General features: G+C 41.0%; 1 protein-coding gene across 1 annotated transcript; it reads right to left on the minus strand.

Moving 5' to 3' along the window:
• Window positions 1–782: 782 nt before the first annotated feature.
• On the minus strand, window positions 783–27,772 carry PON1 (paraoxonase 1). Its single transcript, XM_011955094.1, has 9 exons — window positions 27,602–27,772; window positions 21,517–21,587; window positions 19,957–20,012; window positions 18,553–18,721; window positions 14,151–14,277; window positions 10,754–10,954; window positions 9,041–9,122; window positions 4,955–5,083; window positions 783–1,872 (listed from the first exon to the last, which is right to left on the minus strand). Exons 1-9 carry the CDS (start codon window positions 27,673–27,675, stop codon window positions 1,714–1,716), a joined length of 1,068 nt encoding a protein of 355 aa, XP_011810484.1. The 5' UTR covers window positions 27,676–27,772; the 3' UTR covers window positions 783–1,713.

Raw genomic sequence — 27,772 nt, forward strand, 5'->3', positions numbered from 1 at the left:
CCTAAGCATCACACTCATTGATAATTTCAAGACAGTCTTTCAGAGAACCCAGCATCCTGGGCTGTGAGCAGCATCTCAGAATAATTGAGCCCTTGCAGGGCACAGGATATTATGTCACTGGAATCATGACTAACTTCAATCTTGATGTGAAGAAAGTGGTTTTTTGACCCAAACAAAATGTTCCTGTTTATTACTTCAAGTCAGTGATCTTAAACTGTTGGTTCTCAGTTTATTGGCAAAACATTTTCCCTGAAATGCCAGACTATCATCATAACAAGTGCCTTAGAAAAACTTCGTTTCTGGCTAGGCTCGGTGGCTCACACATGTAATCCCAGCACTTTGGAAGGCCAAGGCGGGCAGATCACCTGAGGTCAGGTATTCGAGACCAGCCTGGCCAACATGGTGAAACCCCGTCTCTACTAAAAATACAAAAATTAGCTGGGCATGGTGGTGCACGCCTGTAGTCCCAGCTACCCAGGAGGCTGAGGCACAAAAATCCCTTGAACCCGGGAGGCAGAGGTTGCAGTGAGCCAAGATTGCACCACTGCACTCCAGCCTGGACAACAGAGTGAGATTTGGTCTCAAAAAACAAAAACAAGAAAAAAATTTGTTTCTAAAGTCACTGCCTTAACACCCCAAAGAAGTAATTCAGCATGAAGGTTATACCTTCAAAACAGACAAATAAATGAAAATGGGTAACCTTTATATATCAGCTTCTATAACAAAAAATGATAAAAGTCACGTTTTCTTCCTAGTCATGTCTCAGAAGATAGCCAAAGCGGTTGTTGATCTTTTCTATTTGTTTGTTTACCTTTCAATTTTTTTTTCTTTTCCGCCTCCACAACAAGTTTAAATATTAAACAAAAACCCACCAGCACTACCACCGCCTCAACAACAGTGTAGTCTTTGGGGACAGTTAGCTTTACTCAAGTCAATTATGGGATTCAATCTGTATCCAATCATCGAAGTGAACAAACTTCCTTTCACCAAGTCAAAGACACTCTAATGTACAATTTGTGCCAAGATCATAGAGACTCAAATTTTCAGGTGTGACAACACTCCCAAAAATTTTAAGATTTTCCTATGTGTCATTGCTACAGGAGAACTGAAAAAGCAGGAGTACAAGGGGAGTTGGAATAATTCAGGTTAATATTTACTGAGAAAGTCATGTATCAAAGGGAAAACGGGAGTAAGTCTGACTGATATTGTCAGACTTGCTATGTGCGTGGAGTAGAGAGGAACTTCATAATGCACATCTAGTTTTCTGGCCCATGAACTGGAGTCCCTGAGTGAGTACTGGAATTCTGAAGACACGTGAGCTAGCCCTGCTCCCCGGTGTCTTCTGAACAAGACATGGCAAGACAGCAATACATACACGTGCTTTCAGGCAACACATGTTTTAGGGTAAGTACTTTTGGGGTCACACACTGTTACTTAATATCTGACAATCGACATAAGTGATTTATCCATTTTAGTGAGGATTTTTATTGATAAATGAGGTTTCCAAGTATTCCAAGACTGATTTGATAGTGTATTCTCCAAAAAAAGCTCTACACCTAATATCTCTCCCAGTTAAACAGTGCTTTGATGCTTCATGATGTCCACATTTAGGGTCAGCATTCATTGTTCAGCTAAGATCACTAGGTCCTTGGAATATGGCAAGCAGTTGAAATAATGGCCTCAGTTTCTATGGCATGGATGCAAGTCGGTCTGTTAGAGCTCACAGTAAAGAGCTTTGTGAAACACCGTGCCAATCAGCAGTTTCCCTTTGTACACAGAGGCAACTGTACTGCCTTGCAACACTGTGCCATTTTCTACATAAACCTGTGTCACTTTAGGTTCTTCTGTTAGAATGTTCTGGATTTGAAGCACCTGTGAAAGAAATAACATTGAGTTAATATTTTTGTCAGGTCACTTAAAACAACCTTATGCATAGGGTCATCCTCCATAAGAAGCCATATAATCTTATACAATGAGATAAATCCTATTTTGTTCCAAAATTACACTTAACACACCTATTTCCTCATTTGGAAACAGGTGGGTACTGATCTCAAGTGATCTTTAGCAGAGGTGGAGAGTATCTAAACCTACAGGGGTGAGGCAGGAAATGCAAATGAGCAGCACATCCTGGACGTGGGACATTAGGGAGCAGTGGGGACTTAAGTAAATGTGGAGGGAGGAAGCTGTTAACTCAGTGTGACGGTTAACAATGAGTGTCTACTTGATTGGATTGAAGGATACAAAGTATTGATTCTAGGTGTGTCTGTGAAGGTGTTGCCAAAGGAGATTAACATTTGAATGAGTGGGCTGGGGAAGGCAGACCCACCCTTAATCTGGGCAGCACAATCTAATCAGCTGGCAGCGAATATAAAGCGGGCAGAAAAACATGAAGAGGAGAGACTGGCCTAGCCTCCCAGCCTACATCTTTCTCCTGTGCTGATGCTTCCTGCCCTCAAACATCAGACTCCAGGTTCTTCAGTTTTGAGACTCAGACTCACTCTCCTTGTTCCTCAGGCTTGCAGACAGCCTACTGTGGGACCTTGTGATCAGGTAAGTTCATACTTAATAAACTCCCCTTTACATATATATATATCTCCTATTAGTTCTGTCCCTCTAGGGAACCTTGACTAATACACCCAACAACAGCCAAATTGTTGCCATCCAGTAATTCAGGTCTGTTTCCATGTATTTTCAGGTAAGTCAGGGAACTGGATGTTTACACTTAATTCCTGGTTTTTAAAATGCAGACAAAGAGAAAAAAAAAATGTGACCCCCAAAAAACCACATCTCTGTACCATACTCAGGTGTTTTAAAGTTAACCTCCTGTCTCTAAATGTATAAGATTTTGTAAGTTCAGCTTCCTTCACTTAATTGAGGAGAAATGTGGTTGCATCATTAATAGTGTAGTATCATGTTAAGCCAACCATATGAAATAGCCAATATTTGATCATTCTGGCTGTCAAAAATAGCAATTGCATGTGATTCAACTTAGTATGAAAAGCACTACACTGAGGTGGGAGACCTGGGTCATGTCTTGGATCTTCCACTTAACCATTTGTTTCTCATCTGTAGAATGAAACAGGTGGGACTAGATTATCTCTAAATTCCCCTTCAACTCTAATATTCTATTATTAAGCCTTTATGATAATATATAATGACTCGAAGAAAGGGTATGTATATCACAAATGTGGCCAACTGTGAAGGCCAGTGCCTGGATCTAAAAGGGTCTGTGGGAACTTTCAAAATGACTTCTTAAAAACAGCTGGCGGCCGGGCGCGGTGGCTCAAGCCTGTAATCCCAGCACTTTGGGAGGCCGAGACGGGCGGATCACGAGGTCAGGAGATCGAGACCATCCTGGCTAACACGGTGAAACCCCGTCTCTACTAAAAACTACAAAAAACTAGCCGGGCGACATGGGGGCGCCTGTAGTCCCAGCTACTGGGGAGGCTGAGGCAGGAGAATGGCGTGAACCCAGGAGGCGGAGCTTGCGGTGAGCTGAGATCCGGCCACAGCACTCCAGCCTGGGTGACAGAGCGAGACTCCGTCTCAAAAAAAAAAAAAAAAAAAAACAGCTGGCACCAAGGACAGATATCTTAGGAAATTGCCATAGCATTAACATGTAGTAGTTACAGGTAAATAGTTGATGGTGCACCTTGGCTTAGCTAAGCTTCTTGTTAATAAAACTAAATCACTCTCCTAGGGGCAGTGCATTAGATAATGAATTGTTACTACTTTTTGCTATTACTTTGCAGATCAATCATTAGAAATGAAGTATTTTTTCCAGAAAAACAAACCAACTCCATGCTATAGCAAACGACCCAAGATGACTAAATGAGCTAACAAGCTGGAACAAATTACAATCCAACATTCTGCTCAGTTCTGAGCACTGAACGCTCCACAACATATATTTCTTCAATTCTATTAAGCACACCATTCAGCAACCCTAATGGCTAAAAACTAGCAAAAGGCAAAAAGGATTTCCATTAAACATGATCACAATTGTCCTGTAAACCTAGAGATAAAAGATAGGAAAGCCATAATGTAAATGGAAATACACATTTGGATTTTTTTTAACCCAAGAGATACGGGCTTTAACACTTTTTTTTCCTGTTGGGCAGGTGAAATGGACTCTTAAAACTCAGCTTTAACAATACATACACAGCAGTAGACAAATATGTCAAAATGATGTCATATATATGATGTAAATAATAAGTAGCCTTAGTAGATACTGAAAACTCAGTAAATGTGCAAATACCTATATTGAAGTAGGTTGCAAATTCTTATTTGCACCCAAAATACTTCACTGAATAAAGACCATGGACAAAAAATGGGACCTTTGAGTACTGTAACTAAGGTGGAAGATGAGATCTTCTAAGCCAAATAATTCCAGCGATTTATCTTGCCACCTGCAGGAAGATCTAGAGAGGCTGGCCAATGTGCTCCAGGACTGGTCCTTTGCATGGACCTGTGCATATACCACCACACAGGAAGGGGGAGTTGAATAGGAAGGCAGGTAACAAATGAATGATTAAACTATAGCAGTATGGCATCATTATGTTCTTTGAGGATCCCTTAACCAGAGGCCAAGTTCCTCTCAGGCAACCCTCTCCACCCACCACCGTATACCTGTTCTGGCTTCTGGTATTCATTTCCTCCCCTCTCACTAGCCCTGAAGTACTACATTATCCTCTGTCGATTACCCTACACTGTGTCCACACATTTTGTATATAGTCCTTTGATTAAACTCCCCTCAAATTATCCAATTTAAGTGTGCCATGTGTTTCTTGCCTAGACTCTGACTAAAGCACCTTCAAAAGCCTTTATTTCTGATCATTTGGATCATCTATCCGTGTCCCCCCTTTTATTTGCACATAGAATTGAGAATTATGTTTTCAACTGAAAAAAACAATAGCTGGGAATAAAGTCACTTATCTGGTTCATTTTTAAAACTAACCTCGGATGCAGGAGGATTCTCTGAGTCATAGAAGAAGACTTTCATGCCATTGGGATGGCATCCAACCCAAAGGTCTCCTGTCTCAGGATCCACAGATATGTTATCCACGAGGGTATTAAAGTCGAGGGACTTAAAAGATTAAAAACAAGAAAAGAACAAGACATAAAGTAAAACACAATTGTGATGGAGCAAAATATATCAGAGAAAAGTTGCCTCTTGTCCTTGGTCACTGCACTGCTGCTTCCAAGGATAAAATTCTGCCCCATTTCAATAGGACTCACAAAATTCCTCTGACCTTTCATCTATGCTAGTATTTTGTCAGTTTCCAGGACAGAATGGGGATAGGGTGAAGATACAGAAAACCAAGAATGACTGTTAAAAGTTAGACAAAATCATTTGTACCAACATCTGTGCATGAACCTAAAACTGAAAAAAAAAAAGTTTTCAGTGCAGCATAACACAACTGCTTCTAAAATGGCATATGCAAATGATATTTTTATAAGCATTCAGAAAACCACCAGGAAATGTAGATTCATTTCTGAGAAGAACATCAATGAAATGTGGACTCTTTAATGGCTAATCATAGGCTGTGCCGCAGAGAAGAAATGATCACCCAGGGTCTCATTTTTGCCTTGAAGTTGAGGAAAAGTTTGTTCTTTAGTTTCTTGATGTTATTCAACTCCCTGTTCTTCTGCTGTTTATTCTCTAAATATAAGTTGCAAGCATTTGATGACTGCACAGATTGCTGTTGAGGCTTTGTACAAGGATCATAAATAATACCAATGATTCTTAATTCCACCATTCATCATCTTGTCTGCCTTCTACCAGGGAGAAATCCCATCTATTTGTTTACCTCTAATTCTCAGTTGGAGAAATAATATCCACCATGTACCTCAGAGACCAGCATACCTCAGTGCCCAGAGATCCTGTAAATAACTGGTCATGACTCACTGTAAAGGCCAGGGCATGAACAGACAGCTGCAGAAAACCAACGCTTCCTTGTGCCTCCTACTCAAAATGAGAGCTGTTCCTCACATGCCCAGGGAGGGATTAGAGGACTCAAGCATCGTGGCAGAGCCACATTCTCACCACCGTGCAGAGTCATCAGTCTTTCTTACCCCAGAGACAGGCAAGACAGGTGGCTCCATGCTTTCTCCATCCCTAAACCCCTGTCCATCCCAGTGTCAGCACACCACTCTGATACCATAATGTCCTTAAATGAGGAAATGTTTGTTTCAGGGCTTTGCTCTTATCTTTGGAAGCGGCATAGCTGACTGGTGAATTCCATGGCAGATGAAACCTACTGAGATGAGAGTGGGAGTGGGAGAAGGACACAGAAACCTGGGATCCCATTCATTCAACATGCAATTACCAAGCTCCTACATGAGCTCTGCGAGAAATGCAGCATCTGGAGAGCACCAGGTACCCAGCAGATACAGCTCATGCCATGGAAGTGCTGACAGTCCAGCAGGGAACCTATTCTGAGTCCAACAATGAACTCCTTGCCTTGCAAATAAATAATTCCTCTCCATGCTAACTCACGGCAAGACCCCTGCATATCGCATCTCACGCTCCCACAAAGGCAACTGGAAAATTTCACATTCCTTGGTCAAGAAAACTTAATAAATTATTGTCTTTGGGAAAAACTGTATTCTCTGTTAACAAATATTCCAGGTTTTTGCGAATTGAGGTTCATCAAAGTGTGACTAATCCATTGACTAAGTTCTGGAATCTTTTTTGAAGAGAGGATTATTTCTATCATAGTAAAATATATATAAAATTTGATGTTTTAACCATTATTAAGTATAAAACTCAGTGGCATTAAGTATATTCACAATGTTGTGCAACCATCATCACCATCCCTCTCCAGAACTTTCAGTCAGCCCCAAACAGAAATCCTGTACCCATTAAACAATAGCTCCCTGTTCTTCTCTCCCCCAAGTTCCTAGTAATCAGCATTCTATTCTATTTTCTGTCTCCATGAATTTGCCTGTTCTAGGTACTTCCCATTAGTAAATTGTACAATATTTATCCTTTTGTGGCTGGCTTATGTCATTTAGCATTATGTTTTTAAGGCTTATCCAAGCAAGTTGTAGCAGGTATCTTAGAACTTCATTCCTTTTTTTTTTTTTTTTTTTGAGACGGAGTTTTGCTCTTGTTGCCCCGGCTGGAGTGCAATGGTGCAATCTCAGCTCACTGCAACCTCTGCCTCCTGGGTTCAAGTGATTCCCCTGCCTCAGTCTCCCAGGTAGCTGGGATTACAGGCACATGCCATCACTCATGGCTAATTTTTTCTATCTTTAGTAGAGACGGGGTTTCACCATGTTGGCCAGGCTGGTCTTGAACTCTTGACCTCATGATCCACCCACCTCAGCCTTCCTCAGTGCTGGGATTACAGGCATGAGCCACCACAGCCGGCCAAGAACTTCAATCCTTTTTAAGGCTGAATAATGTCCAATTGGACATAAATCCGTCCACACCTCCTCAAAAATTTAAGATTGGCCTCAGCTAGTTTATGAAATTATTTGGCACTCTCAAGTATTAATTAACTGACCTTAATAAATACAATCTTTCAAAAGAAAGAATAATGTGACAATTGATGGATAACCTTTTTGGGGTTTTTATAATGGGAGAAAAACATGGTCTATTGCTGAAATTGGCCTTGCCCTCAGTTTCGCCCTGGAGGGAGCAGAGCCTTGACATTCTGTGGTGAAGGTATGTTACATTGGGTTCTATTCTCATAAAATTCTTTAACTTTTGCTTTACAGAAATATCTATTGTTAAAACTGCAGCTTGTTTTTTATTCCCTCAGCCGGTATGAGCGTGTGAAATTCCATTTTACTTGAGCTAATACCAAAGTAGCCCTGCCAGTGATTTTTAATGTCAAACATGATGTTACATTTGATGTTGCTTTAAGGTAATTTTCTCTGAGTGAGGCCCCTCATGACAGTCCCTCGGATGTGCTGACAGGAACAGTCATACAATTGGCACTGACAGTGCTTCCTGCAGTGGGCGTTTATGGCAGGAAAGCAACGTCTTGTTGTTTTGCAGAGGTAGAGGGCTGCTTTCACAGGGCTCTACTTTGCTCTTGGTCTCTCTTTCCTCTCCTTTGTGTTTTCAGCCCTGTTGACTCCAACCTTCAGACGACCAGAATTGGTGGGGACAGGAGGTGAACCCCTGAAGCATGCCCAGCCCCACCACAGTAATTTAACAAGTATTTGTTAAGTGCCAACTAGGCAGTGCGAATTGTACTAGGAGCAAATAGAAAAACAGCCTGTCCTTGTGGAGCTTACACCCTAGTTCGGGAATCAGGTAATAAAGCGGAAGAATAAAATATATAGTATGCTAGCAATACGTGCTGAATGGAAAAATAAAGCAGGAAAGGTGAGGGAAAATATGCAGGGGAAGGGAGCAGTTCCAGGTTTCGAAGACCGAGCTGACGTTTTAGTAAAAATGAAAGGAGATGAAGGAGAGGGCCGTGGAGATCTGGAGGAAGGTTTCTCCTCCTAGCAGAGGGAATGGTGCCCCATTCTGAGACAGTAGCAGGAGACATGGGGCAGGGACACAATGGTTGGAGGTAAAGGCAGAGAGGTGAGGAGCAGCCAGGTCACCCGGCAGCCATTGTGAGCACGTGGACTTCATAAACATTGTGGAGAGCAGCCCTGCATTAAGTACAAGTTGAGGCTATTTCTTGGCTGTTCCATCAATGTCGAGGAAAAGAGAGAGAGAGCGGGGGAGGAGAGGGAAGGAAGGTGGAGGAGAGGGAGAATGGGAGAAAGGAAGGAAGAAAGGCTGGAAGGGAGGGATGGAAGGAGGATCTGGGAACACAATGCCAAGCTCAAAGTTTGCTAGAGCAGAAAGAATGCAAGGTTCCTGGGTGAGAGGTGTAGTTTGCTGTTTGCCACTCTGCAGTTGAGTAAAAATGAACAACAAACACATAACCATGCTAATGACTCTTAATAAAGGAGTGAAAAATTTGTTCTCAGCCACACCAATTAAGCAGTCCTTTTCTCTTCACATTTAATTTCACAAATCAATTAGAATCTAATTATCACTCTGCAAACTTACAGTGTTAATATATCTTACCTTCAATGGAGTTAAAGTCCAATTAGCATGCTTTTCATACACATGAATCTTATGAGCCAGCAATTCAGCTACGTAGACATACCTTCAAAGAAGAAAGAGCTACATCAAAGTACTAGAAGTAACACAACTTGAGAGATTAAGATGAAGTTGTAATAACTATTCATAGGGAAGAACTTCGCTTAAGGAATGGAAAATGGAACCCATCTCAAACACACTAAATTCTGAAAGAACTCAGTGAGTTTACAATGCACAGAGGGATTTAATCTCTGCAAAGTTATTTCTGAAGGAGGGGACGTAGTTGTCCTTATCAGTATGGAAGGAACTTAACCCTAACACCAACTTTTAGTATCTGGGAGTAAAATGCATTACAGTGTTTCTCTTTTGGTTTGTCAATTTGTGTCAAGCCCCAGGTTCTGCATTTCAGAGGATAGTGAGTTCTCTCCCAGGAAAGTTGCAGGAAAGCCCTTTGACAACAGCTCCTTGTTTTAATCCAGAGAAAAATATGAGAGAAGAAAAGCTGCTTGGACTGGATCGATCGAGAGAAGTCTTCCTCCTCTTCTGCCCTGAGTCTGGTCCTGACTCTGCGGCTTTAGTCATACCCCACAAAGATCTGGGGTTAGTCTAAGCACTGTGCATCCCCCCAACAAAAAAGAAATTACTGCTCGATTATCTTCTATTTTCAAAAACTGGTCTATGATATGAATAATTAAAAGCTGTCCCTGTCCCTGTTGCTCACTTGCTCACTCTTTCTTTCTCTGTCTCTCTTTCTTTTATTTTTTTAGACAGAGTCTTGCTCTGTCACCCAGGCTGGAGTGCAGTGGCACAATCTCAGCTCACTGCAACTCACTGCAACCTCCACCTCCCAAGTTCAAGTGGTTCTCCTGTCTCAGCCTCCCTGGTAGCTGGGATTACAGGAGTGTGCCACCATGCCTGGTTAATTTTTGTATTTTTAGTAGAGACAGGGTTTAGTCATGATGGCCAGGCTGGTCTCTGACCTCAGGTGATCAACCCACCTTGGCCTCCCGAAGTGCTGGGATTACAGGCATGAGCTACCACGCCTGGCCCCTGTTGCTCTTTCTAAGCATATGTTACTGACTCTGAAATCCTTGATGGTGATGCAGGATGAGAAAGGGCGTATATATGGATGCATATAGATATTTAATGCACATACCAATGCTACCCAAAATGCAGTCTCCAGACCAATGTTGGCTTGCAAATTGTTTGTTGTAGGGCCCCATGAGATAACATAAGTCAACTACATCACTAAGCACACTGCTTAAACTGACGTTTTTCACAGTAATACTTTCTTGATGAAGGAAGTATTGTCTTGATTTACATTTTGGTACAAATTCCTTATCTTGTCATAAACCTGAACTACTGACATATGTATACCTGCATACTATTCATCTCATTATACACTCAAATCTTTATTCAAAACAAGTCTATTCAGACATACTAAATCTTCATCACAGTTCCCGCTCTTAAAATGTACTTTTTTTCCAAAAAGGAAACAAAACCAATATGCCTCCACAATGAAATTTTTGATTTGATAAATTTCACCCCCTGAAAAATTAAGACATTTTACGTTTTTCCTAATTTTATCTCACTAGGGTAACATGTTAAAATGTATCATATTACTTTAAAAGAGAATATATTCCAAGATATCTCCTGAGAATCTGAGTAAATCCACTACATTTCAGAGAGTTCACATACTTGCCATCAGGTGAAATGTTGATTCCATTAGCAAAATCAAATCCTTCTGCCACCACTCGAACTTCGCTGGGACTATAGTAAACAACGTACGACCACGCTAAGCCCAAATACATCTCCCAGGATTTTAAGTAGGGGTCGAGAAAAGAGTGATCGTTTGTGGCATAAAAGTGCTCGGGTCCCACAGCAACGATATCATTCAAACTGCAAATAAAACATACGCACATCACATAGAAGGGGAAGGTATTAAACATTACAGGACTATGAACTGGCATTCATCGCCACCTAGTCCTAAAATCAAGATATGGGATGGAGCCTTCATGCTAACTATAATGGAACAGAATTAATATGAAATTAGTCCTGCCGATACAATCCTTAAAGACAATCATTGGTCTAAGAAATCTGAGGAAGTGATTATAGCACTGTGACATAAAAATCCTTTTATATGTATCTTAAAATAGTGTTACATCGTGTGTGTGTGTGTGTGTGTGTGTGTGTGTGTAAATACACTAAATTCAGTAGAAATTAAATTAGGCCAGAAATCATTGTCAGGGCAAAAATGTGCTCACATATCTGTGCTCACATAGAACTAACTCCCATAAGAAACTGAAAAAATGATGAACCAGCAGCCTGGATACTTGCATTTTAGTTAAAGCTCTGCTACCATTAGCTGTGTGATCTAAGAAAAATCAATCCTTTCACATATCAGGACCTCAGTTTCCTTATTTGTGAAAGCAGGATGATAGACTGGTCTATCTTCCAGCCTTAAGATTTCGTGATTCTAAGCTGAATGAAATGTCCATGAACAAGAATGCTCAGAAATAGAATGCTATGGCTTTTCCCCCGCTTTCTGATTAGGATTCTCTCTCTGTCACTGAAAATGTAAGATATATGAGTCTATTTTTCTGCTTTAATAGGTACAATAGTGAACACATAAGTGAGTCATTCTTTGCTGATTGAGGTGATGGAAGTTCCCCAGGGCATGATCTGGGAGAAAATTATCTCTGCTCTATTGCAGAGGGCGTCGTGGCCAGCGCATCAGCTCTGACGCAGCTCTGAGCTCTCAGGCAAGTTAGACAGGCATGCAGAGCCTAAGTTTTCTCATCTGTAAAGAGAGGTTAAATGATATTCTCAAAGTCATACAGCTCATTAGTAGAAGACTAAGGGTCAGGATCTTAATTTGTGGAGTTGCAGTGGGAATTACAATGAGACAATGCCTCTTGTGTGCTTTGCAGGGAGCATGACATTCAATAAATCCTCGATCAATGGTAGCCACTATTACAACATAAAAAGGTCTCAGAATTTAGGATTAGTCTGGATGGGCACCAGACATAAATCTGCAATCTGATTTCACTCTCTCTTTTTTAAAAGTAAATTTCTGAAATTAGTATGCTGGACTATCATTTGTCTGTTTTTCACAGAAAGGAGCAGAATGGAATAGTTTAGAGCAATAGCTTTTTATTGCTGAAATGGGGGTGTAGTAAAATAAGTAAATAAATAACAAATTTTTAAAGGGTAATAGAGTAATAGCTTTGAAATCTGATGGACTTCATTTGAATCCTGACACTGCTTGCTATCATAATGTGGGGCCACAGCATTGTCACTAAATTTTGAGCCACTATTCTAAAAACCTCTGTTTTCTCTGTATACCTTGAAAGGCTAGGGTAAGAATAAAATGAAATAACGAATGCAAAGGCCTTTGCACCATGCCTGGCATACAGTAAATGACCAGTAATAATGCTTGTGATATATGAATAATAACAGGTTTAAATTACAATAGATTTAATCATTAGAATGCTAATGTTATAAACAACAATAAAATACAAAGAAGAAAATACACACAGCTAATCCTTGGGTTGAGAGAGCAGAACTCTAGTTAATTATGGCACCGTGGTTATTTTCAGTCTCCTTCTATGCTGCCTAAGACCAATATTTTTGCAACTGGCTCAAGAAAAAAATACTCCAACCCGGTAACTTAGACAAATCTGAGATTTCCAAGATTAAATGTTAAAACACATCATTTTTTTCACTATTTTGTAGCGATTTAAGGCACCAGCTCTGAACTCATGTTACCAGGATTAGAATCACAGCTGCACCATTTACTGATGATGTCATCTAGGGGAACTTAACAATTACTCCAGGCCTCAACTTTTTAAAAATCCAAAATGGATATAATACTAACACCTAATTCAGAAGGTATTTGTAAAACATCAATAAAATAATCTGTTTGAATTAGTTAGTGCAGCACCTGACTTACAGAGAAAGCTCATTTATTAGTGTTATCATTAACCCAGCTTCTCCATTCTACATACTTTTCTCTACTTTAAATCTTGGTGTTTTTCACATTCTCCAAACACTCAGTGACCTTATTCTTTCTCCAAAATGTATTTGTTAAATGAATGTATCAATGAACTCTTCTACCAAAAGCTGGTCTCCGAACTTTTACTCATCCCGCTGGAGCAGAAGATGACCTGAGCGGGGGTTCCTACTTGGTCACTAGTGAATTGATTGGCCCTCATCCAGTAATTCAATTTCTCTCCAATCTCATTTTCCTCATCCTCAAACCACCTGATAAGAAAGAAGAGGAAGGGGTCCTGGTATCACAGAGTGCACACCACATACCAGGCCCTTAGCTAGGTACCTGCAAAGAGTACACATCTAGATTTACAGATACGGAGGTAGTCAAATGCTACACATAAATTATACAAAAATAGGTTGGGATTCTAGACAATCGTAATGAGTTAGAGGTAAATGTTTTAGAACATAGTGTAAGGTTGTTCTCCTAAATCCATCACTGGCCTTACAAGTCAGATCTTCATAGGGCATGTGAGGAAGCTGACTGAGATTGGGGATCCTTGAGTGTTTTATTTCACCATATGTTACATGAACAAGGCACCTAGGGTGGAATTGAGTGTTACCACAGATCTACTATTACATAAATTTTGTGCAATCAAACAGCAGTGGAGGCAGTATAAGGAGGTCTTAGATGCACTTGATTTAGGGTCTCCTCTTGGGTCTGTGTTTCTAATTCATGGAAACTTCCCAGAGTCTACTTTTTAATGTAAATAAATAAGCTCATGATGTCAAATTTATCTATGAAGCCTATTTGGGTTTGAAATACTAAGTCTGGTTCTGAAGAACAGCAGGATTTTTTCCCGGTAAGAACTTGAATGGAGATCCTGAGGCCAGGAGCCAGCCTGGGAAAGAGAGGAAAAGAATGGGCTGTCTCTGAGGTGCTTGAGTCCTCAAAAGGTTCTTCAGAAGGGCATGTGGAGGAGTTTGTGATCATTAGAAATGGGAGTTGAACAGCCATACCTACTCTGGCCAAAAGGAAAAACCAAAAGTGGATTAACTATCCACTACAGCTAAAGGAAAATAGAAATGTGCTATATCTCAGTACTTAGGCAGAAGTTTATGTCTGATGGTTTTTAGATGCAAAAGCGACTTTTCTTCTTCTTGAAATTTAAACAACTCCACCGTGGACTTGGCATCTGGATGGTTCACCACCAGGAGGTACACAGCATTATCTGAGAGGAGATTAAAAACAAAAACGAAACATTAACTCAGCTCTGTCAGCCCTTTCTCCAAAAACCAATTTCAACCCACCTCCAGCTAGTAGTTAGGATGTCAGGCAGATGGAATATTTTCATCTCTTTGTAGAGAGAAGCATTTGTGATTGTTCCTGTTCCAAAGAAAAGTGGCTCAAGGAAGAACCAGTGACAGTCTCTGAAAACTCAAAACTCCACAGGAGAAAAAAAAATTCTCAAATTAAGAATGAGTATCACTGACACTAAAACTCCAAAGAACTCTTGAAGTTTTCTAGTTCAAATGGTCTCCACAAGATGCAGAGTTGTGATGAAAGGGATAAAAACTATGGGAACTCCCCAATGTGAGAAGGTGTGCTCAAGTGTAATTTACATAGTGTGAGGTGATAAATTTCACAGAACATCTGAGAAATAGTAGCAAACAAACAGAAGCAGCTTCCTTGGGTCAGTGGGACTTTAAGAATACAAAGGCGGCCGGGCGCGGTGGCTCAAGCCTGTAATCCCAGCACTTTGGGAGGCCCAGACGGGCAGATCACGAGGTCAGGAGATCAAGACCATCCTGGCTAACACGGTGAAAACCCGTCTCTACCAAAAAATACAAAAAACTAGCCGGGCGAGGTGGCGGGCACCTGTAGTCCCAGCTACTCGGGAGGCTGAGGCAGGAGAATGGCGTAAACCCGGGAGGCCGAGCTTGCAGTGAGCTGAGATCCGGCCACTGCACTCCAGCCTGGGCCACAGAGCGAGACTCCGTCTCAAAAAAAAAAAAAAAAAAAAAAAAGAATACAAAGGCGACTCATCTAAACGGTCAAGAATGGGTGATCAGAGTTGGCAAGTAAAAGTTAGATTGTGGTCTTTGCCTTCAGAAGAGTAAGTCTTTTGAAACCTCTGACATGATCAAATTGGTGGGTTTTGTTTTGTTTTGTTTTGTTTGCTTTTGTTTGTTTTTTTGTTTTTTTGTTTTTTTTGAGACGGAGTTTCATTCTTGTTGCCCAGGCTGGAGTGCAATGGGGCCATCTCAGCTCACTGCAACCTCCACCTCCCAGGTTCAAATGATTCTCCTGCCTGAGCCTCGTAAGTAGCTGGGATTACAGGCGCCCACCACCATGCCGGGCTAATTTTTGTTTTTAGTAGAGACGGGGTTTCGCCATGTCAAGATGCAAAATTTGGCAGGTTGAATTGAGAAGATTTGAACAGAGAAAGCTGCTAAGATGATTTTCATTACCCCTTTCAGCAAACAAGTGTTTAATTTATTTTAGTTGGTGTTAAATGCTACAAAGGAAAAATACAACAGGATAAAAGAATAGAGAGTAATGAAGTATTATCTTCATGGGAGTCAGGCATGTTCTCTCTGATGAGGGGATGTTAGACCAAAAACCTAAGTGAAATAAGAGAACGAATATGTGGATATCTAGGGAAACAGTATTCCAGGCTGAGGAGAGAAAATGTGCAAATGCTCCAGGGCAGAAGTTCCTGGACATATTCACTTAATAGTGAGGTTGTGGTGGGAGCAGAGTGAAGGCAAGAGAGAGTGGGAGAGTGAGAGGGCTGAAGCCACAGGGAGCCAGAATCGGTCCTGTTAGGGCTTAAGGTGAAGATCCAGGCTTTGCTCACTGGCCCATTTGAACCAAGGAGTAACGAGCTGAGGCTACAGCAGTAATCCAGCAATGTGGAGAGAAGGGACTGGACCAAGACGATGCCACTGGCAGTAAAAGGCAGGAAAGGTCATGAGAGATATTTGAAAGGAAGAATCCAAAGGCCCTGAATACAGCTGAGGAAGGAAGGTATGGAAATCAAATTCAAGTGAGGATTAAAACCTGGATTCACATTTTGTGCAGTGGATTCTACTTCTAGAAATTCATCCTAAGGATATAGTCACAGAAAATACATGTGCGAGAAAGTTGATTTTGGCATTGTTTGCAATGAGCATAAAGGTGGGAACAACCTAAATATCCATTGGCAGATGAGCTTATATTACAGTGCTCCCACACAAGTGAATCCCAAACCGCCTTGGCGAAGCAGCTGCAAATGTGCTGTATGTACAGGAGTCCATGATGTAGTGTTTAATGCAAAAGCAATTTATAGAAGAGGTTGTGTAATACTACCTCATTTTTATTTTAAAAAGTATCCACACATCAAACACTATATTTCTTTGCACTTAAAAATATTTTTAAAATAAAATGTAATGGCGATGAATGGGTGGATGAGTGGAGAGTCCACTAAAAGGGATATGTGTGTGTGTGTGTGTGTTTGTGTGTGTGTGTGTTACATGGGGAAGAGAAGGAAAGATAAAAGGATGGAAAATCATTTTCAACATTTTGAGTTTAAAGTGTTTATAGGAAAGGAACCCAAATAGAAGTGTCTAGTAAGCACCTGCGGCATTAAAAGTGAAGGGCTAGTGAAAAGAAGAAGAATAATACCCCTATTTGGGGATGTCCTCCTAGAAAGCAGGCAGTGTGACACTGGTTTGAAAGTTCTGAAATAGAGAAAATAAAGAGGAAGCAAAAGATCAGACCTCTGGGGTAGTGCTCAGGGAAGTGGCAATGAGTGACAAAACAATGAATTAGGGAGAAACCTGCAGTAGGATGAGAACTGGAGCAGCTAGGGGCACTGCAGCATCAGGGAAGAGCAAGTTTTGTGAAGGAGAAAATGGTCAACAGCATAAAAGGAGGTGAAGGAGGCTGGGCACAGTGGCTCACGCCTGTAATCCCAGCACTTTGGGAGGCCAAGGTGGGTGGATTGCCTGAGCTCAGGAGTTCGAGACCAGCCTGGGCAACACAGTGAAAACCCTTCTCTACTAAAAAAAGAAAAATTAGCCAGGCATTGCGGTATGCACCTGTGGTCCCAGCTACTCAGGAGGCTGAGGCAGGAGAATTGCTTGAACCCGGGAGGTGGAGGTTGTAGTGAGCTAAGATTGCGCCACTGCACTCTAGCCTGGGAGAGAGCGAGACTCATCGCAAAAACAAAACAAACAAAAAACAAAAGGAGGTTATGGAAGGAGGGAAGGGAAGAGGGAAGGAAGGAGAGGGACGAAGGGAACAGAGGAGATTTGTTAATAGGAACATCACTGATGATTCTCAAGGCAGCAATTTTAGCCACCCACAGTGGGGAAAGTCCAGAAGAGGAACTGAATGAGGGATCGTCTGATGATGAAATGGAGGTAATGGGTATAAACGTGGTTCTTAACCCTAGCGTTACATTTTTATGAACTGAACAACTTTTAACAAGTACTGTGATCCAGGCCTCCCTCAGACTAATGGAATCAGAATCTATCGAGCTGGGGGCTGGGCATCGAGTCTTTTTAAACTCTTCAGGTGCTACCATGTGCAACTGGGGCTGAAAATTAATTAACTGGGGCTTCCATGAGACAAGGAAGTAGCAGCAAATAGAAAGGGAGAAATGGGATAAAGACATAAAGGATGACACCAACAAGTTATGTTGAAAGGGACCAACATGCAGAAGAGCATTTTGAACACAGAACAGAGGAACCAGCAGAGAGGAGGCACTGAAGGTGATGGGGCCGGCAGAAAACTGACCATGGGCCGGGCGCGGTGGCTCAAGCCTGTAATCCCAGCACTTTGGGAGGCCCAGACGGGCGGATCACGAGGTCAGGAGATCGAGACCATCCTGGCTAACACAGTGAAACCCCGTCTCTACTAAAAAATACAAAAAACTAGCGGGGCGAGGTGGCGGGCGCCTGTAGTCCCAGCTACTCGGGAGGCTGAGGCAGGAGAATGGCGTGAACCCGGCAGGCGGAGCTTGCAGTGAGCTGAGATCCGGCCACAGTACTCCAGCCTGGGCGACAGAGCGAGACTCCGCCTCAAAAAAAAAAAAAAAAAAAAAAAAACTGACCATGATGACTTTCTGTCACTCAACCTATAGGTTGCAGATGCCTTGGGTTAGAAAAATCTGTTCCTGTAAATGCCTGAGTCTTGAAAATTGTTTAAAATGGAAAAGCTATAATGATCAGGGCTGGATATTATTATTATGGTAATTATAGGGATAATGTGAATGTTGGTATTTTACAAAATTAGGTGCTTTACAAAATTAGGTACTTTAAATAGTTTAGCATTCTCAAGTATTTTAGTGGTTTTACTATAAGGGTCAATTAACATAGGGGGTAAGTTTAAAACCCAGAGTAAGAACGTTATTCATAATTATGCTTCGTTTGGATGAGAAAAAATAATCCATTTATTGGCATGTTTTTCTGTTTTTGTTTTAAATTTGGTTTTGATTTTAATAAACAATAAATATTGTTACCTTCATCTGTGAATGTGCTAATCCCATGAGGGTTAAATGAAGATAAGTCAAATTTACTTCCAGTGATCCCCAGTTCCAACACTGTTGGATCTTCTTCATTCAGGTCCATCAGAAGTATTTTTCCAGGATTGTTGGGGTCGAAACTCTTTATTCCAGGATATTTTAATCCCTTATAAACCATGGAGGAGAAAAATCAAGCACAATACCAGTACTTTAAATGCTAATAGAGACGCTGCATGGGCCATGGGTTTGTGTTGACTGCTCCAAACCACAGGGCTAGCCAGATGGCCACATAGGAAGCCTCTTAAGTTAGTTTGCGTGATGGGTCCCCAGGAGAAGTCTTCTGGAAGCCACATGCTCCACTAAGCCACCCCACACAAACCCTTTCATCCCCTGCAGCAAAATCATACGTGCACCACACTACAGCTTCCAGCCCATGAGAAAGATCAAAAATGGAAGAGCAGACCCAAGAGGCAATTAATAATAGTCTTCAATGATAGAAGCAAGGAATACAGATACAATATTGGTTATAGCTTTTACACTGTTCCCTGGTAGGTCCTTGGAAGCATCTCAAAGACAGAGGTTTAGTGGGTCAGAGGAACTACTTTCTTAGCCTTCAATCAAAACAACAAAGCTGTTGTTTTATATATTGAGTTCCCATATAAGATTTTGCTTAAAATATGCCTTATGTTGCTCAAGAAATGTTTGCAAGACATTGCTTTGCAGGATGACTAATCTACTATCTTTGTAAGATAAAACTGGACTAAATAAATTACAAGAGGTAGCAAAGGCTTTTAAATGACTGGATGATTGTCTATTGTTTCCTATCCACTCTGTTATGCTATGATCCCCAGGCAAGATGGTAGACTTCTTTTGTTTTGCACTGTATCAGCTACCATAGCGATCTATATGCAGGAGAGTTTCAACAAATATTGTGGATTCTCTCTTCAAAGCTTGGGAATTGGGACCTATCAATAATGTTAAATTAGAGGACTTATTCTGAAATATGTTTAAAAATGTGAAAGTTGAAATGACATGTGAAGTAGTATACATTAAATGTATATTTAATTTAGCAAATATTTGAATATGGCAATTTTAAATACTTCAGGGAATAGACAATTGAGGGGAAAACATTCTTGAATACACTGAACTCATAAACAAATTGCCGCTATAGAAGCTAAGGTAATACAGTTCAATGTAGACCGAAGAACACCAATATGCATAGAACACGCATGATCATAATTATAGCAGAGGTGTAAATGCGTACACAATTTATCTTTTAAACCATGGCTGTTCATTTTATTTGAAAGTGGGCACTGGTATACAGAAAGCCTAAGTGAAAGACTTAAACTGCCAGTCCTAGAAAACGTTCTAGAACACAGAAAAGTGAAAGAAAACACTCACAGAGCTAATGAAAGCCAGTCCATTAGGCAGTATCTCCAAGTCTTCGGAGCCAGTTTCTGCCAGAAAAGAGAATAGAAAGTACAGGTTGTTTCATATTACTGCAGGAAGTGGATCCATTTCTTAACACCTCACTTGAAACTGGGGCTATATGTTACTCTTCTTTAACAGGTTCAGAATAATTCATTCTTTCATTTATTCAAATTGATGAATGTGATTATATGGAAATTAAAAATATATTAATATCATTAACAAGTTTAATTAAAATTTATACTTAGTATATTTGTTTTAAATTAATGGACTAGAGCTTTTTCCTCAAAGACTGAAACCTCTTGAAGTTCATGGAAATTCACAAAATATACAAAAGCCATGATTATTTGAAAAGAACTTGCTGTTTTCTAAAGATACAGGGCAAACTATAAATATGTGTTGATACTTAATAGTTCCAAAACAATTAAACCCTTGGAAAGCGATATTGAAAATATAAGCAAATTCCAAATAGTTGAGTTAAAACGGAGATACATTTTAGGTGATCCAGAATATGAATTTTTACCACTAATTACAAACATCAGTTAAATATTACTGTCTTCAAGTTAGTTATACTTTAAGTACATGTAAATTTTTAACATTTCAATTTATCTAGAGAAAAATGAACTATTTGATAGGTATTTATACACTTAGTGAAAAGTATGCTTTTCAAAAACCCAGTGATATTTGATATCAATATCATATTTTTCTAGAAAACAACTTGCACTGTAAGATATCTAGTGAAATTTAATGATACTAAGTCATCTGGTCTAGCCTCCTGAGCCTTAATCAACTGAGATGAATAATTCTAAAAGAACAACAACAACAACAACAAAAAATGCCCAAAACACACAAAAGCATGATCTCAAAAAAATTGTCCTCAAATAACAAAGCTTGTTGGTTGGAACCAGCTGGAGAGTTGAGCCCAGGGACTCTCCTTGTTGGTTGCCTCCCAGCTGCTATTCCCCTACCCTTTTATCTTTGCTGACAGGGCCTGCCTCCCACATTGGAGGTTCGATAATTACTTTCCCAGCATCCTTTGCAGCTAGGGCACCAGCCTGTCCTCCAGCTCTGACAAATAAGATCTAAGGAGAAATCTGCTGGGAGCTTCTGGAAAAAATTTTCCTCTCCAATATCAAAAGACATACACATAAGGAGAAGCCTTGTGGTAATTGCAAAGTCCTGTCAGAGCTTTTCTTAAAAAAAAGTTATCTTTATTCACTGCTTTATCTGGCTCTCCTGCCCCTCTTCTGCCGTCTCCTCAGGTTAGATTACCATGGAATCAAACTTTATTCTTTTTTTTTTTTTTTTGCGCTCTATTGATCAAACAAAAACAAACAACCAAAACTGCCAACACCTTGGTAATATGTTAGTAAAGTCAAAAGTCAAACAACATGGTATTTATCATTAACTACCACTGACTCTCCTGATTCAAAATTTTATTTTTCGACAAAATTAAACAGGCACATTAATCACACAAAAAGCAAAAAAATACCAGAAGTTTAAATGAGACCCTTCTTCCTCTCACATACATACCGATTCCTTTAACTAAATTACAGTTAGGAAGTTCTATGGGTTGTACCTCTCGGAGAGCATTAAGTCGTGTTCTGTGGGGGAGAAAGAAATAAAACACACATAAAACTATTCAGAAATTATAATTAAGTTGCAAAGTTAGGCAACCCACAAAGTTCTCCTTCACTGTACTTTGCCTGAGTTTCAACTCCAGAGTTTTTCCTGCAATTTTTCCAGGCAAAGCCAGGGCAAGACAAGTGGGGAACTTTGGGTACAATATTTGGTGTTCATTTAGCAGAGGTGGATAGGTACACACAAGAGATACATAGTACCCTCTCCAGGGCTCTGTGTAGTTAGGCAGGCACAGGAGCAATTTCATCAATGTGTAAGGACTCCTAGGTGGAAAGTCTGGGTAAATGGCAACATGGTTCCAGTTTATTCCATTGATGTTTTAGAGTTGCTGACAGATGGGCAGCCTCCTACACATCTGCTCAGTCTGACTCCACAGACTGGACTGGGCATCTGCTTTGTGATGTAGTGCTTGAAAAATACAGGTATGTTGAAAGGATTTGTAACTTCAGAAAATCATACACAAGGCCTGCATGTAAAAAGGCATTTCACACACACACAGGTGCACTCACACATGCACACACACATACACAGGAGCAACTTATTAGATATGAGTGCATAAACACCATGGAGAAGGTCTGAGTACAGGACAATGGAAAAATGAACAGATGTGAGAGGGAAGTACCAGCCAAATGCCTGAGCAGAGCGGAGCTACTGATGCAGCATTTGAAAGAAACAGATGACATTAGCACAACCAAGAGACTTAAACAATAAACTTTTTTTTTTTTTTTTTTGAGAGCTAGTGATACAGTATTGTCAAGGCAGGTAGTGACAATTATCCAAATATCCCTAGAAATCTTATCTGGCTTCAGATAGGCTAAGAAATTTACTTGTCCTCCTGATGACTTGAACTCACAGGAGGAGGATGGGCTACAGGGGGAACAGACATGCTAGATAAAATTCTTCCTGACGTGGTACAAAATGATAGGAATTTGGGGGCGATTGATCTTTCGTTTATTCATTCAGAAAAAAAATGAGTATATTCCTACCACCAGGTCACTGGCTATCATTTTCACTCTCTAAGAAAATCTGACCTAAGAGGCAAGGAGTGCCTCTTAGTAATCTGCTTTGTAAAAGTGCCACAGTTTGTCCCAATGCACAACCAGAGTAAAGAACCACCAGTCTAGGTACTAGAAATACAGAGATGAATGAATAGATGATGAAGGCTTGGACTGTGAGGAGATTGTGGTTTCCTAATTGATGGATATGAACTTAGAAAGCAGACGTCAACAGAAGGTTGGAATCTGTCCCATAACCTAAGAAATGGAAAGATATTTCAAAAATTGAAATCTGACATTATAATTGCAAAAATTCACAATAAGGAAATAAAAGGGGAAGTGATAGAGCAGTGGCTTACAAACTTTTCAGACGGAGACTCACATTAGGAAAAGTATTTTATATGGTGCGAACACCCAGCACATACACACACACACACACACACATACACATACACATCTGAATCAAGCTTCACAAACAATACTTGCCCTAATCTGTGTGATACATTCATAACTTTTCTGTTCAATTCTGTTTTATTTTAAAATGTTAGTAATTATTTACTAAATTGACTTTGTTACCCATCATTTGAAAAAACTCTGGTCTAGGGAAAGTGTAGTGAATATTTGTAGCATGCCCTCAAGGAACCGAAGGGCAGGTAGAAGATGTTAAGGGTGATGGTCATAACCAAGGACAACACAAGGACTGGCATGGAAGGAGAGATTCAAGGACATAAAATCACTGAATGGTCCAAGACTTGTGAAAAACACCAAGGATAGTCAAATTCACTTTTCTTAGACTCAAAACCACACGGGAAGAATGCTCACGCTGCCTGACTCACAAGGGTCACTAAACATATGGGTTCACAAAAGATAGAGAAAGGCAGAACTGCTCAGCTCCTATTCTAATTCAGGCTTCTCTCTCATAGAAGATGATCTCTAGCCTGGAAAAGGTAGAATAATCATAGTTAAAGGGAGCCCAGGGTGGGCAAGGAGGCATTAAGTCAGCACCTGTTGATTTGGGTTCCAATTTGTGGCCCAAAAATATCTCTACAGGATAATCATTGCTACTACAGTTCAGGTACCATATATGCCCTCGTTTAATCCTCAAACATCTCCGTGAGGTGTTATTTTCCCTAAGTCATAGATGACCAAGATGAAGTGGCTTTCTAAGGCCATAGAGTTATGAAGCGGCTGAGCAAGGATTGGAATTCAAGTGTGAATGCAAAGCTCACATTTAGCTCACTAACCAGGCAAAATCTACAGAGAACACTGCTTAAAAGCTGGATGAGGCACCTGAAAACTGACTCACCTGTGTTATTACCATCCAACTCATATTTTTTCTACCTCATTTTCAATTTATTAGGAAATATCTTGTCAAAGGCTTAAGTCCAAATATTCTGGGCCTAAGAGATAAGGGTCAATGTCTGAGATATGTCCCTGATTCACTAGACTCTGAACTCTGTGCAGAAACCATACAGCCTTTGCAGTGAACTTGTCTGAGTCTGCTTTGTGCTGCTCTAAAGGAATACCTGAGGCTGAGCAACTGATAAAGAAAAAAGGTTTATTTGGCTTATGATTCTGGATGGTTAGAAAGTTCAAGATTGGGTATCTGCATCTGGTGAGGGGCTCTGGCTGCTTCCACTCATGGCAGAAGGTGAAGAGGAGCCAGTACTCACAGAGATCATGGGATGAGAGAGGATATAAGAGAGGGGAGAGGTACCAGGCTCTTTTGAATCAATCACCTCTCTCAAAATGAATAGAGTGAGAACTCACTCACTTGCAAGGAAGGCATTTATCTATTCATGAGGGATCCATCTTCATGACCCAAACACCTCCCACTGGGCCCCACTTCCAACCTTAGAGATCAAATATGAGGTTTGGAGAGGACAAACATCCAAAACAAAGCAGAAGTGTTCAGTGAAAACACATGCTGGCTGCTCACAGAAGAAAGCAGAGATCTTTGCCTAGGCATTAAGAAATCCATATCCATTCTCAAACTCTTCCTGGGGCCAAATTCACTCTCATCAGTCTATTTTCTGCTCCTACATGTGCCTCATTCAAATTCCTTTTCATGGCCTACTATGTGCCAAGCCCCAATAAGGGCTCTCACACATACTTCCTCATTTAATCTTTTTAGCCACCTTTGAGAAAAAGATGAGTGTTTACACTGTTTTGTAGGTAAGGAAATGGAGGCACTGAGAGACTCAGTACTTTGTACGTGGTTGCTTATTTAAGAGGGTGGAGTTGGGATTTTAAATTTGGTGTCATGATACTAAGGACTCTTCCCTGTATCTCTTTCATACCTCTTTATTTGCTCACAGTTTTCCCTTCACCTAGAATGCTCTTTAGCCCCTTACCCACTGGGAAGACCCCTACTCATGATGCTTTGTAGCTTCTCCAGTCTTCTGCATTGGGTAATAACTCCCTAGTTTACCCTCAGGAACCTTCACATATACGTCTGTCAACTTTCTTACCATAGTTGTCAGTTTCACAGTTGTCAGTTTTTGTTTTTTTTCTCCCAGTAGACTTTAAAATTGGTGAGTGAATACTGCATCCTATTCATTCCTATAACCTCCAGCAGAAACACAATGTTTGCAAAGAGAAGGTACTCTGCAAATGTCCACTGAAGTGTTTTGTGGAGATACAAGGCAAGTACTTCGGACTGAGAAGATGGCGTTGGTTGTGCTCATAGGGGAGGCTGGAGGGTTGGAGGATTATTTGTCCTTATCTCAGAGTTTCAATGAGGTATAGTTATAATACATATTCAAGTATCACTCATTAGATTTCATAGGTGGATTTTTGAGATCACATATGACAGCTATAAAAGCTAACATTTACAGGACACCTGCTATATGCCTGATTTATATACATATATATATTTTATATGTTTTTATATAAATATAGTATATATGTGTGTGTAGATATATATACACATACATCTATGCTGTAATATGTATCATTATCCCCTGGTTTTCAGGTGGAGAAACAGGCTGGAACTTTTCTGGAATAAAGTAGTAAAATAACTTGAAAGCTGCAGAAATTAGATCTAACCCAGTTCATCAGGAATCCACCACTACTCTCTTCCCACAACTGTGTGTTGCCTACAGTAAGCACGGAATGGCAGAAATGCATCGAGAGGCCTAACGTTAGCTTTGTGGTTTCCTTCTGAGAAGGGAAACTCAGTGGACTCACATATTACAACTGGCAATGTAGGGACAAGGAAGCTGCCGTACAGATGCAGCGCTGCAACATTCCATAGCCCAAGTTGGGGTGGGGGAGGGGAGCTGTTTCTACCATCATCCAAGGCATTCCCCGGACTTGCGCGGCACATACAGCGACTACAAAGGTGGGAGACTCGTGGTCTAGCGGAACTCTCTCTCAGTTCCTTTCTCTGTGCTGCTCCCTCCTGGGAAACTCAGAAATCTCTTGAGGCATCCCTTGTGTGCTTTCATAAGTTCCCTCCAGCCTAGACACATATAGCTTCCTGTGAGCCCCACACACATACACTCCAAGTCTGAAGAAAAAAGGATGCATCCACCCTGGGGATCTGGCTTGCTCCTGATGCAGGCTTCAGGATATCATCTCTTGCCTTCTCTCCCTGGGGCAGATTCATGGTCTCTAATCCCCCAGGGATTTTGTTCAATGACGCTGGTTCTGATTCAATAGTGTGGGGTAGGGCTTGAGATTCTGCATGTGCAGGGAGCCCCCAGGTGATGCTCAGGCATCTGGTCCCCAGACCCAGTTGAGTAGCTAGGTTTTAGGGGTTTCCAACAGTGGGTACAATTTCCCTTCCTTCCTCTGTCTGGGCCACTCCAGGAGGCTCAGCAACCCATCCTTTATCTATATATTTTTATCTATACCTATAATCTCCTATAATAAACCTATAATAAAAACTCACAAACTGTAATTTTTACATGATTTAAAAGCCAAGATTACCAACTGCTTCTTACTTTTTTTCTAGCACTCTGCAACTTAAAAAAATTAGAAAAACCTCCACAATAATTAGTAAAAACCCATTCTGAATATAAGCTTCTAATTAGTCCATAAGCATATATGATTTTTGTATATTTAATGTTGATTGGGTTTTACTTTAGAGTAAACAAGGCATTGTTGACTAAGCCTTGGAGACTAGGATGATCTCTAGACTATGAACTCCTGTTAAAAGTTATGAAACTTTTGGTACATTCTTAAAATATCCCCACTCTCCTTGTGTGGGGAGACTTAACACTTTAATAAACACTTAACCGTTTATTAAATACTTTAAAGGGAAGCAGGGAACTAACATTTATTGAATAGCTACTCTCTGTCAAAGGCAGGTGTGTATTACCATTTCCAGTTTACTGAAGCAGCGAAGGTTAGAGATGTAAAGTGATTTGCCCAAAATCCCATACTCACGGAGCAGAGCTAAACCCCAGGACATCAGATGCTGGCTCCAGGATTCCCTCTTCCCGGCCTGCCCCCACTGAAGCGAGTCATCACGGCACACGTTAGCGCCCACCTGCTTGGGTCCACACGCAGTTTTGCTGTGGCCCTCAGTAGCCTCAATCTGACAATCTTCAAGCCTGGAAGGTTTGCCATGGTCAGGCAGTCAAGGCACCGAAGGGACGGGGACCCCTTTCTCTAATTCACAAAATATCGGGAGAACCCCCAGCCTGGTTAGTTAGTTTCCTTCCGGGTTGGGAAGTGAATCTGTAGCCAGGGCACACAAATCTTCATGAAAAATTAATTCGTGTATGCTGACAACCTGGCCACTCACAGCCCTGGCAATTGCCTCCTTATCCCACGTCTCAGGCCATGAGCAAGAGTTTGTTTTCAAGGGGCACATGACAGCTGGACAAACATTTAGGAAACCCCTGCAGAGTGTACATCTAGCACCTGCCTGTAAATGTTCTGTTAACAGCCTGAACCCTACTTTCTGGGGGCTCACGGAACTGGCAGGGGGTGAGGAGGACGAAGGCTGCAGCCCTCACCACAACCCAACTTACTGGTAAGAAAACCGGTGGTTCTTGAAGAGTGCCAGTCCCATCCCCAAGAGGGTGAGCGCAATCAGCTTCGCCATGGTCAGGGACAGACAGACGGATCGACGGGCGCAGACACCGACGGGCTAGAAGGCTATGCCTGCCTGCAGCCGCAGCCTAGCTGGGGCAGCGCCGATT

Source organism: Colobus angolensis, unplaced genomic scaffold (genome assembly GCF_000951035.1).
Source record: "Colobus angolensis palliatus isolate OR3802 unplaced genomic scaffold, Cang.pa_1.0 Scaffold394, whole genome shotgun sequence".
Taxonomy (NCBI): domain Eukaryota; kingdom Metazoa; phylum Chordata; class Mammalia; order Primates; family Cercopithecidae; genus Colobus; species Colobus angolensis.

What these genes read in the sequence shown, in the direction of transcription:
- PON1 (XM_011955094.1), bottom strand. Translation starts at nt 27,675, where the DNA reads ATGGCGAAGCTGATTGCGCTCACCCTCTTGGGGATGGGACTGGCACTC. An exon ending in AACATTTCACCTGATGGCAA is followed by an intron (nt 9,123 to 10,753) that starts GTATGTGAACTC and finishes TCTTCTTTGAAG; the next exon opens with GTATGTCTACGTAGCTGAAT. An exon ending in AGAATCCTCCTGCATCCGAG is followed by an intron (nt 1,873 to 4,954) that starts GTTAGTTTTAAA and finishes TTTCTTTCACAG; the next exon opens with GTGCTTCAAATCCAGAACAT.